This window comes from Verticillium alfalfae, genomic scaffold (genome assembly GCF_000150825.1).
Source record: "Verticillium alfalfae VaMs.102 supercont1.1 genomic scaffold, whole genome shotgun sequence".
In the NCBI taxonomy this organism is placed as follows: Eukaryota; Fungi; Ascomycota; class Sordariomycetes; order Glomerellales; family Plectosphaerellaceae; genus Verticillium; species Verticillium alfalfae.
The window spans coordinates 4,575,063-4,586,689 of NW_003315038.1; the positions used below are offsets into that span (position 1 = coordinate 4,575,063).

Below are 11,627 nucleotides of genomic sequence, written 5' to 3' on the forward strand. Positions count from 1 at the left end.
TCCAACAACGGAGGCAACGGCGGTGGTAAGGACTACGCGCCTTGCCCTTCCTGGCCTCAGCATGAGCCCCGTCTGCTGCGCTACCAACGTCCTCGGCCTTCTCGCTCTCAACTGCGAGGCTCGTAAGTCACTCACTTGATGCTTACCAGACCAGTATTAACCCGCCTCTTCCAGCCACCAAGACTCCCACCTCGGCCATGGACTTCCAGAAGACCTGCGCCGACACTGGCAAGGCCGCCAAGTGCTGCACCCTCAACCTCGTAGGTGCCAACTCTCTGCTCTCTCATGATCCGCACTAACCCAGCCATCACAGCTCAACCAGGGTGTCCTCTGCCAGGTCCCCGTTGGCGTCGCCGCCTAAGCGGTACCGGTTCCCCGGATAACACACATAGACAGTCTGTCGGGTTGATGTGGGAGCTGCAAATATCAAGCTGGCTTCTGTGAGCCGGCTCTCCCATCTCGGATTGGCAATATACTACATAGCTGTATCTACTGTAACTGGGTACACACGGCAAGGGTGCGCACCGACGCGGCCCTGAAGGATAAAGGATGGTTTCATAGGGCTCTCGGGCCACAAAGATGGTGCTTACAAGCCCAATTTCTTAATACTACAACAGTGTTGCTGAACTTTCGAATCAACCACGTGCTCGCCTTTTTCTTGTTTCCCCTCATAAGCATGCGTGGTATAAGTAACTCATTAATTATAGAAAAAAAAAATAAGCCGTAGTCCCCATACCAGGCGTTCATCACAGTCTTGCGTTCGGGATCCTCAGACGAGGCCAATTTAGCTATTGTTGCCGGTGGCAACGCCCCAAAAGTACGCACTCCATCCGCCAAGGACAAGCAGCACGAGGGAGCCGAAGCAGATCTTGGAGATCTTCTTATTCTTGGCGCCCATTTCCTGGTGGAATCGCTCGTTCCGCTCGTTGAGCTCCTCGCCGCGCGCGATGCGGTGTTTTCTGGTCCACTGCAGGTGCCGAATGTCGACGGACCTCCACGAGAGGAGGATGAGGACGGCGGACACAACGACCGAGAGGCCGGCGAGGACGACGTAGACAATCGTCACCTTGTCGTACGAGTTGTTGTCGTTGTCCTGAATGACACCCGTGACGACTCTGACGATAATGTTCATGCTGGGGGGGCACGTGTTAGTAAACGGTGCGTTGTACGCGGAGCTGGGGGGAGGGCGAGGGGCTGCGTACGCGTTGTTCATCGTGACCTTGAGAGCGTAGGCGGTGCCGAAGACCGAGTTGTCCCACATTGTCGTGCGAATGCAGTCAATGATGGTGACGGGGCCAAAGTTCACGGCGACGGCAAAGACACCAAATGAGGCTGCCGTGCCCGAGGTGCCGCTGGCGAAGCAGACAAGCAGCATGGCGGTGAAGGTGCCAACGCCGCAGAAGACGACTGCGCGATATGTCAGTAAAGAGGACCCCAGAGGCTAAGAAGAGCGATGGAGACGTACGGGAGGACACGCGGTTGCCGTATAGATCCATAACGACGCCCATGATGGGAGCGATGAAGAAACCTGCAGAGACAGTGAGCATACGAACTCGTTACACATCTGCAGGGTGCATACCGGCATATTGCGTGGTGGCGCTGTACCAGCCGGCCGTGATGGAGCTTGTGTCGAAGCGCTGCTCGGCCAGCTCAGTGGCGTTCTGCAGGAACACATTGGCAGTGCTCGTCTGGAAGAGAGAAAAGGCGAGGATGCACCAGAAGCTCCAGGGAAGCTCGACAACCTTGTGCAGGTCCATCTTCTTCTTCTTCTCGACGAGCGTCTCGCCGGTAGCGGGGTCCCTGACGCCGTGGTACCTGCGGTGCGCGACCCTGGTGAACCAGTAGAAGACGCCCGTCACGACATTCGTGAACAGGTTCATGAACACGGCGACCCAGAAGACCCAGGCAAAATTGCCCGTCTTCTTGGCGATGATGTTGGCTGAAGACTTGCCGGCAAAGGCACCCAGCTTGCCGACGCCGAGCTCAAAGCCGAGGGTCGAAGCGAAACCGTTGGACGGGGCAAACCAGGAGGAAAAGACCTTGTACTGGGCGACCTGAGTCGCAATGTCACCGAGGGCGCTGATGATGCGGCCGACAATCATGAACTTGTACGAGCGGGTCTGCGCCGCGCCAGCGACAAGGATGGAGCCAACAGTGAAGATGACGTTGCCGTAGAGCATGGCACCTGGACATTGTCAGCGCCTGCATTGTTCATACGGAGTTCCTTTCTTTGAGGCCTTACCAGCACCAACAATGCGGTCCGTGACGAGACCGCTGAGAAGCATAAGGGCTGTGACCATAAAGTCCTCGCTGGCCTCGAGAAGAGAAAACTGCGTGTTGTTGATCTTGAGCTGCTTCTTCATCGTGCTCTTCATGGCGCCCGTGATGCCGGAGCTCCACCTCGAGCCAAAACCGATCATGGTGACAAGGACAATGGACGCCAGCTTCCACGACAGGGGCACGGGCTGGAGGTCGTCTGATGCATGGTCAGACGAGGCTGCGTCGACATTGGCGGTGGCTTGCGTCTTCTCGTCATTGCTATCACGCACGCTGGGAGTCTCAACCGACTGCTCGGCGTCCCGGGCGGGCATGGGCGACTGAGGCGAGGCCATGTTGAAAGCGAAGTTGCGCAGGAATCGCTGACAATGTTGCAATTAGTAGGCAGATGCTCGCATGTCCAACCCTCATTCCTCGGACGGCGGACCTTCCCACTCTTTATGTTCACACATGGCGCGTCCCACTGAAAGGGTTTTTCCCCAACGAACACGATGAATTGACAATCTCCGGTCAGGAGGAGTTCTGATGCGATTGATTAGATCTGATAACCTTGTCTCGTGGCATCGACTGACTAGCTAGTGCACCGCGCTGACAAGGGCCTCGACAGAACTTGTGTCGACGATTGGGCTGCGAGACGTTCGTTCCCACCAACGAAAGCAACCGAGACTCGGTAGAACGGCGCGCAGCGGAGCCAAGAAAAAATTCTCAGTGGGCGTTTCTGGGGGTATTCCGAAAACACGCGTGACAAACGTGAAGCTAGGCGCTGCAACACGTTAGTGAGCCCACTGGAACGTGGTCAAGCACATAATTAAGCTTCTCTGGGATCAATATCCGCCCGGAAGTATGGCTCGCAGCCAAGCGGGGCTCACGGTAGTTGCTGGCTCGGCATCTATTGTGGTGTGTGTTTCTCGTTGGCACACCAAATTCGCCTGGCCGAACTTGTACCGCCAAGGCGAGGGAGATCTACGAAGCTGCCGTGGCCAAGAACCTGTATGTCCGCACGCACACGCCTGCGCAGGGTCTTGGGAGGACCGCCGAACCAGGTCAGCGGGTCGAGTGTCCACGCGTGGTGGGGGAGCTCGAAAGGCCAGGCTCGTGTAAGGTCCTGCGGGGTGGCCATTCAGCTCGATTAGGCCGGCGAAGCCCGTTCCATGTCGTGCCATTGCCATCCTCCCATGTGTCCTTGCATGCCTGGCTGTTAACTCCGATGCGTCCGCCCTTCTGTCAATATTATCAAGTGTCAGCATGACGCATGGCGTTGGCTCACGCGGTTATGCTTCATGAACCTTCTGATTCGGAGTCTGACCATCGTACTCGAGGGAACATCGTTGAGCCTCTTCCCCATCAACTGTAACCCCTCATCCCCTTCCTTGGCATTGGCGTTGGCTGGAGCCACGAGAAGGCTCTGAGAGGGCTGATCTCGACCAAGACTACAGGGCCTGTGTTGATGTGCGAGTCAGTCGTGAGGCCAGGGAGCGAGAGACCTGTCCTACAAAGTGAAACAGAAGAGGCTGGCTCATTGAACACAGTCTTCAAAAACCAACGACCTGTTCCTTTCCATACTTGCTTGCTGTCGTATTGTCTCGACCCTTCAGAGAAACATACACTCAGAATCATGCGACTCCGCGATGCTGCCAAGAATACTGCCCACGGCTCCTGCGTGCCGCCCGGCAGAACACTCAACCGCCACCTCCGCCCCTCGCTGAGCGCCTCGCCTCACCCCCATGGGGATAAAGAATATGGCCCGTGGTGAAGGGTTCATTATGGATTGATGGCAATGTTGGTTTTGGAGTCATGGAAGGGCCAGTACCATTTCAACCAACCCTCGTCTGCATTTCCATTCCTAGCTTCGACAAGAAATCAGGGATCTTCGCGTCTTCACAGTGTATTCAAGTCTTGAGTGTGCACATCATCGATATACGAATTCGCCATGGGATCTGACAAGAGACTACGCTTTGCCGTCATCGGCGCCGGTCTGATCGGGCCTCGCCATGCTCAGACAGTCATGGAGAGCCCCGACACGGAGCTCGTGGCCATCGTCGACCCGCTCGAGAGCAGCGCTACGTTGGCGAGGGACCTGGATACAGCTCACTACCAAAGCGTCACTGATCTGCTGGCCTCGCCCGCCAAGCCAGACGCGGCCATCATCTGCACGCCGAACCACCTGCACGTCCCGCTGGCCAAGAAACTTGCCTCGGCCGGCGTCCACGTCCTCGTCGAGAAGCCCGTCAGCGTAGACATCACCAGCGGCAAGGACCTCGTCCGACACGTCTCCGCCACGGGCGTCCGTGCTCTAGTCGGGCACCACCGCCGGTTCAACCCCTACATGGTCGCTGCCAAGGCGGTCGTCTCGTCCGGCACGCTAGGGACGATCATGGCCGTCAACGGGCTCTGGGCCCTCCGCAAGCCGGATGAGTACTTCCAGCATCCCGCGGCGTGGCGCCAGACGGAGGCCGGCGGCGTCGTGCTCATCAACATGGTCCACGAAGTCGACCTGCTGCACTTCCTCTTCGGGCCCATCACGAGCGTCCACGCCGAAAAAACGCTCTCGCAGCGCAGGTTCGAGGCCGACGAAGGCGCAGCATTGACACTGCGCTTTCGGTCAGGCGTCGTCGGCAGCTTCGTCGTCGCCGACACAGTCGCATCGCCTTGGAATTTCGAATCCGGGACGGGTGAGAACCCCATGATACCCAAGGCGGGCCAGGACTGTTACCGCATCCTCGGCACCGACGGCAGCCTCAGCGTGCCGGACATGACCGTCTGGTCGTACGGCACAGCCCCCAAATCGTGGACGTCCGAGCTGGTGCAAGAGACGATGCCTGTGGAGAATGGCACGCCTTTTGAGCGGCAGCTTGAGCACTTTGTCGGAGTCATCCGTGGCCAGGAGGTCCCCAGCTGTACTCTGCAGGCTGGCCTCGGGGCGTTGATGGTCTGCGAAGCGATCCGACGAGCGCTCAAGGACAATTCGACCGTGCAGGTTGAGCAATTTTCTCTGTAGTTGCGGACGTAGGACTCCCTGGTTTGACGCGAGACGGAGCTCCTCGGAAGCGCCGGGCACCGGTGTGCGCATCATGTGTGTCAACCGTCAATCTCGACTCGATAGCGCCGGGACAGAACGTCACGGTTATAGCGTGTCATCGGCCTTTGTCACTCGAGTGAGATGCAGCAGGGAGCTCACACTCAGTTGCCGGGCATTCGTCGTCGGAAAGAGATGCTGCAGATTAGCCGTGGGCCCGAAGCCGTCAGTATCACGGACACGGTGAGCTGCACTGCTTAGGAGAAAGGATTTGGGCATCAAAATGACATTAATTCAAGGTAGTCGCACCACACGCAGCTGGGGTGAGCCCGCATCGATCCGATCTCGTAAACTCTCACTGCTTGCTCCACTGCTCGCGCACGTCGCCGAACAGCAGGCTGGGCTGCACGTTCGTAAAGTTGGGCACATCGGCCAGAACAGCCTTCGTCTCGGCGGCGGTGCCGATCGACTTGGCGCCGTCGGCCGAGTCAAAGGTGAGAACGGCAGCGACGGAGAAGGCGGATTCAGCTCCAGCAGCGCCGGAGGTGAAGTTGATGATCTGGTAGTTGATCAGGCCGAGGCCCAGCCAGGCCTCGCGGGCAATCTTCATGTGGGTGCTGAGGTAGTAGTCGAGGTCGAACTTGTCACCCTCGCCCTTAAGGGCAGGGTAGAGGACGGTAAGGGTGGAGGAAGGCATGACGATTGACTGGAGGGAGGCCGAGGTGTGTAAGAAGGGTATCTGGATCGAGTCAGTGCCGCCCGTGTGGTGCTCGACCGGGCGTAGGCGTCTACCTGTGAGGCTGTGAAAATCGTGTGAAGAAGATGTGGTTGTCCCAAAAGTCAGTCGTGGGCGTGCGGCCTCTTTAAACGACGACCAGAACCCCTCCTTTCTGTGTGAGGGGATCAACGACTCCAAGCCACGCAGGCCCAATCAGTCATCGCAGTCTGGCTGATGTCATGCACTGCCTGATCCAGGACACGCTTCACAGCGACTCGTAACACTAAAAGAGATGCCCCACCTGTCCACGGTGGAACGGATCCGAAGCATTAGAAATCGGGACAGCTTCGGACAGATTCTATTGTTGCTTGGATGCGCTAAAGCGCCGACGCGCCGACCGAGGCATCAACCGCAAGAGTGGGGAGGTCCCTTACGGCACAATGTTGGGCCGTCTTGAGCCTCGGATACAATTGTGTTGGCTGACGGAGCAACGCTACAGAGTCAGATGGACTCGCATTCAAGCCAACGCAACGGGCTTGCATGCCGCATGTTCACCACTGAGTCACGATGCCAAGTCAGCGCGGCAAACATGCGGTTGATAGACGCTTTCAAGAGCGTCCGCGTTGTCGACACAGAAGCAGTTCCTGTTGGGGGTATCGCGGACTGGCCCCATGGAGGCGTCAGCGCCAAACAGTGGGACATTCATTCATTAGATAGGACCATCTTTCGAAGCTGAATCAGTCGTCACCCGTCGCCATCAATCCAGAATTGATGCGTCTCGCTTGACGATAACGTCGCGTCTACCAGGCCCGACGCCTCGAAACCATAGTAATGCTGCTCAAAAGCATTCGGCGGCGGTTGCTGCTGTTGCTGCTGCTGCTGCTGCTGCCAAGTCTCGTCGCCATCGTTAGGAGACAGCAACAGGTCGTCGGTAAAGGGCGAATCGTCGTCACCATCACCGTATTCGACAGGGTCAAGCTGCGAGGCTGACCTGCCCGATTGCCCCCGGGGAAGGACCCCCTTGCAGCGGAAACCTGTTGCTCCATGAAGTTGGTCCCTTCGCGCCCAAAAGGCCGATGCTGTATTTCATAAACTCCGCCCCTCGGGCTGTTGATGCGCAAAAACCAGCGTAATTCGGCGAGCTTCCCGAGAAGGGCCTCCCGCTCGGCACCTTCCCTGTCCTGACTCGTCATGCACAGAATGCCCGCAAAGAGCCCAATGATGGCGAGACTGAGGCCCGAAGAAAAGTACCAGAAGCTCTGAAGGTGCTCGGCCTTGAGGCGCTTGACAAAATCTAGGGCTGATGTGAATCGCGTGCTGGCAGCGAGGCGCGTGATGGCATATAGGTCCGGAGCCGGACTCGCCATGGAGTGGGATCGCAGAATCGCGCGATGCAGGGTAATCTCGGCTGTGTAATACGCCAAATGGAGATAGCCTACCGACGAGAGCTTTCGCGGCACAGTGTCACCGACCGAGAGGTCGGTTGGCAGCGATGTCAACCACGCCTTGAGCCGCAGTTGGAGTGGTTTCGCCGACTCCAAGACTTGCTCGATCGTTTGTCGTCTTCGCGTGGCACGCAACGTGAAGAATTGGTCAAGAATATCAGCAACAATTTCCGTCAGAGACACCATGTGCAGAAAAGTCTGCTTGCCCTTCTCAATCTCGGCGCTCCCTTCTTCGAGATCATCGTCCTTGGACGTCTCGGGGAAATCGGATGCCGTGAGCGGCTGGACGTCCCAGTCGTCAGCCCGCAACAGGGATCCACGGCCATACACCAATGCCCCCCATTTGTCCTGCATGAAGAGCGCCCAGGCGACACGTTTCCGAACGCCTCGTTCCCAGTCGGGCACCTGCCAGTCGCTGCAATCAAAGTTCATGCCAAGATTCTGGGCCATGGCGATGAGGTGGCCGGCGAGGGCCCACGAGCTCACGTTGGGCGATTGCATGAGGACGAGGCCGCCTTGAAGGTCGGAAATCTTGGGCCTCTTGTGGACCTCGAACAGCATCTTCAGGACTTTGCTCTCGGAGCACATGAGCATCCGGGTTTCGACATGCTGGAGAGCGCAGGCTATAGGACCACCAGTTCAGCGCCATAATGTAGACGGCTCCCAGTCCTGTCGGCGTCAATTCACGGTAGCTGCGACCGTACTTCTCGAGAAAGACCTTTTTGTGGAGGATGGGGAAGCTCGGGTGGACGATGCGGAAATACAGGTTAACGAGCTCAGGACCGTGAGGCGACACAAAGTCTTCAATCGCATCGAGGTTTGTGAGCTCGGCGTCCATTTCATCCTGCGTGTCGGGCCTCATGACGAAGTGGACATTTTGATTCGCCCGACGGAGAATGTGCTGTGCTTGAAACGACGGGCACTCTCCTTTGGCGTTCCATGACAAGGCGTGTGTCAAAGAAGGGTCAAAGTCCGTTGTTGCGCCGATAATGGCACTAGACTGGCGGTTCTGGTGGCCCAGGGTCTCCTTGAGGAGGGACTGGCCCTTGAGACTCGCATAGTCTTTGACTACGGTGTCGTCTGTGAAGCTTTAGTCTGGGGGTTATCCTCGCGCTCTTCGGTTGCCTCTCGATGACCGTACCCTTGGATCCGGGCCTCAACCGCTGCTTGGGCCGGCTGCCGGTCTGACCTGCCCGTGGGGTGTCATCGTTGGATGACAGGGGGCGTTTCTTCCGAGGCGCGCTTTGAACGTAGGTACACACAGTCGAACGCGATTCGCACAAGACACAGTTGATCGCTTCAGAGGAGGCAAACAAGCAGCGTATCTTTCTTCGTCGGCAATTGTCGCAGGGGCGCTGATCCCTCGATCTCGACACATCCATCGGGGGAGGGCATTCCAGGGCTGTGAGGCCAGACACCGAGCTGAGAATGATGGGAAAGGCGAAAAGAATCAAATACAAAGAGGGCCACGAATCGATGCTGCCGATGGATGGGTGATGATGAACGGATGGATGACATGGAAACAAGACGAGACAATGGGCGAGCTCGGAGCTTTGGGACGGGCGTGTGGGCAGCGACGTTCGAGGTCGCGATGGCCCGATGTGATGGGTGCTCGTTGTGGGGTTGAACATAGCGTCCTGATAATCGATCCTCCGCAGCCAATGGGACAGTCTCTCAGCATGCTTATCGGGTCGAGTGCCACCTTTCTGCTAACCGTATTCGGTTGTTGGGTGGGTCCCACACACGATTCAGCTTTCACCTCGGAAGGCACGTACCACCTTACCTCCTTCTTGCCAGTATCTAGCTGCCTCGAGATGGAGGCAGCTGCCTTGAGGTAGAAGGGGCTTCACCATCTCGACAGCTTTAACGTCTTCAACGTCCTGACAAGGCTCTGTACCCATCACTTGCCAACATCGCATGCTCAGACTCACCTCAATACTTGGCTATAGTCTACCGAGTGTATCGATTTACCTTGGAGAAGAGCGTCGAGCGTCAGCATGCCTGCGAGCAGCTGGTCGATGACCTTGATCCTCCTGCTGGCTTCGACACCCAATGCGAGCTCGCTGGCTTCGTGAACCCAGCGTTCCATCCCCGTGAGGATGACGCCGCCCATACTAACGACCTCGATGTTATCCTCGCCTTCTTTCGTCGTCAAGAGTCGGCACGTGGCACCCATAATCTTCTCTCGAGCGCCGGCTTCCGATCCTGGTTGAAGGTCCATCAGGCCGACTCCCGAGGCTGCAACACCTCCGAACCTGGCAAGCACCTCCTCGTCGCGTCGCAGCAAGTGCCTGACGCCTTCGGATAGCAGCTCTTCGTACGCCACACCTGTCGTCACAATGCCGAACCTCGTGCTCGGGCCCACGAGCTGCAGGGCTGCCAGTATGCTCGCGTCAAAGATGCCCACGACGGGCTTGCTGCCAACGTATGACTGCAGCAGGCGGACGACGGGGTGGTCAGCGTAGCACGCTCCCAGGAACCCGTCAAAGTCGTCTGCCATGGCGCGGAGCAGAGGTATGCAGTGTGATGCGCTTTCGTACATGTCGGCTTGTGTCTTGATAAGTGATGGGCCCGTCGGACACGTCCAGTATGTGAGCGTCGTGTCAGGCAAGCTGAGGCTTGCGAGAACCGGTTCGAAGCTTTTGGTAAGGGAGGCGCTCGTGTTGGGGTTGATGACCAGCACCCGGGCTGGTCTGCGCGTCTTGCAGACCATGTCGAGGTCGCGTCTCTGCTGGATTACAAGACTCGCTGTCGTGCTGACAATGAGCAAGCTGATAGCAATGGTTCGAGTGCGATTTGTGAGTCCGCTGAGCAACGTCAATCGACACTGCCGAATGGCAGATACTTAAGATGGCCCAAGGCTTATCGGTAGCAACACCGACACCTGACGGTCAATCAGTTTGCGCGTGGCTCAGGGCCCGTGTCGCCGCTCCTCAAGCCCGTGTCCGATCCACAAACGCCCGCGGGCCTGCCCGCGCGGGCTGCACAGTCGGGGTCGCGGCGAGTCGACACGCGCGCCGCGAGTCTCTAGGGCACGCCTGGATCCCCGCGCTAAATCATGCCCGCCCCAAGATAAGCTCGGTCCGGGGAAAGACATCCAAGCTGCGACATCGCCGGCCTCGTAACGGGAACCCCAATAGGCGCTGATAAGGCGGGTGCTCAGGACACTTGGAGTCGACCCAGCTTCAACATGCAGAAAACATAAATCAAAGTCGTCGCCGGCGTTTGTTTTTGCTGTCTGGAGTCTCATCAGTCTACATTACAACATCTTCACTTGGATTGACCGGAAATCAGCTTTCAGCGAGTCCGTCTCAATTGCCACCCTTCCGCGACATCGCAGCCGACGCAGATATGGGCGAGCTACAGTCTACCACTGTCGTAGCCGACGAAAAGGCCAGCAACCTCGATGCGTCTTCAATCGACTCTGGCGCCGTCGCCAACCCTCAGGTCGTCGAGACGATATTCATCGATCCTGACGAAGAAAAGGCCGTTCTTCGCAAATTTGACAAATGGGTTCTGCCCCAGGCTTTTGTCTTTATTCTCCTCAACTACCTGGACAGATCCAACCTCGGCAACGCTCGCGTCTTTGGCTTTGAAGAGGACATTGGCCTTGTCGACAACCAGTTTGGCAACCTCGTCACCCTCTTCTTCGTCCCCTACATCATCACCGAGGTGTTTTGGGTCACAGCTGTCAAGCGTTTCGGCCCCAACTATGTCATCACTGTCGCCTTGTTTGGGTGGTGCATCGCCACTATTGCCACGGGCTTCGTGCAGAACTACGGCCAGGCCCTTGCGTGCCGCATGCTCCTTGGGCTGTTTGAAGCCGGCGTAGCCCCTGCTTTCACCTTCATCTTCTCCACCATCTACGACCGCGAATCTACGGCCAAGCGCGTTGCGCTCATCAACCTGGCTAATGCCACGTCGGGTGCCTTTGGGGGCATGTTTGCGTATGCCATCCAGACCATGGGCACCCGCCGTGGCCTCGAAGCATGGCGCTGGCTCTTCATCATCGAGGGTTCCATCTCCCTCGCCATCTGCGGCGGCTGTCTCTGGTCCTTCCCCAACAAGCCCGAGACGGCCTGGTTCCTGAATGAAGACGAAAAGGCCCTCATGTGCCGTCGCACACGCACGCGCGATGCCATTTACAAGGGCGACGACAAATTTGACTGGA

At 57.7% G+C, this 11,627-nt stretch overlaps 6 protein-coding genes across 6 annotated transcripts in view; 2 read left to right on the top strand and 4 right to left on the bottom strand.

Moving 5' to 3' along the window:
* Positions 1-784: 784 nt before the first annotated feature.
* VDBG_01399 (conserved hypothetical protein) lies at positions 785-2,751 on the bottom strand (the record flags this gene model as incomplete). The annotated part of the gene is made up of 4 exons (XM_003009670.1): positions 785-1,407; positions 1,466-1,528; positions 1,580-2,185; positions 2,243-2,751. The coding sequence occupies 4 exons, from the start codon at positions 2,610-2,612 to the stop codon at positions 785-787; spliced, it is 1,662 nt and encodes a 553-aa protein (XP_003009716.1).
* Positions 2,752-4,207: 1,456 nt separating this feature from the next.
* On the top strand, positions 4,208-5,275 carry VDBG_01400 (quinate utilisation oxidoreductase QutH; the record flags this gene model as incomplete). The annotated part of the gene is made up of 1 exon (XM_003009671.1): positions 4,208-5,275. The coding sequence occupies one exon, from the start codon at positions 4,208-4,210 to the stop codon at positions 5,273-5,275; it is 1,068 nt and encodes a 355-aa protein (XP_003009717.1).
* Positions 5,276-5,566: 291 nt separating this feature from the next.
* Positions 5,567-5,990, bottom strand: VDBG_01401 (hypothetical protein; the record flags this gene model as incomplete). The annotated part of the gene is made up of 1 exon (XM_003009672.1): positions 5,567-5,990. The coding sequence occupies one exon, from the start codon at positions 5,988-5,990 to the stop codon at positions 5,649-5,651; it is 342 nt and encodes a 113-aa protein (XP_003009718.1).
* An 821-nt stretch (positions 5,991-6,811) lies between these two features.
* VDBG_01402 (transcriptional activator protein DAL81) lies at positions 6,812-8,838 on the bottom strand (the record flags this gene model as incomplete). The annotated part of the gene is made up of 3 exons (XM_003009673.1): positions 6,812-8,079; positions 8,144-8,536; positions 8,598-8,838. The coding sequence occupies 3 exons, from the start codon at positions 8,836-8,838 to the stop codon at positions 6,812-6,814; spliced, it is 1,902 nt and encodes a 633-aa protein (XP_003009719.1).
* Positions 8,839-9,383: 545 nt separating this feature from the next.
* On the bottom strand, positions 9,384-10,169 carry VDBG_01403 (conserved hypothetical protein; the record flags this gene model as incomplete). Its single annotated transcript, XM_003009674.1, has 1 exon — positions 9,384-10,169. One exon carries the CDS (start codon positions 10,167-10,169, stop codon positions 9,384-9,386), a length of 786 nt encoding a protein of 261 aa, XP_003009720.1.
* A 638-nt stretch (positions 10,170-10,807) lies between these two features.
* The window catches only part of VDBG_01404 (high-affinity nicotinic acid transporter), a gene marked incomplete at both ends in the record, with an annotated part of 1,553 nt that continues 733 nt past the window's right edge, over positions 10,808-11,627 (top strand). The window contains one exon of the mRNA XM_003009675.1: positions 10,808-11,568. Coding sequence (XP_003009721.1) covers positions 10,808-11,568 — 761 coding nt within the window. The remainder of the gene's footprint in view (positions 11,569-11,627) is intronic.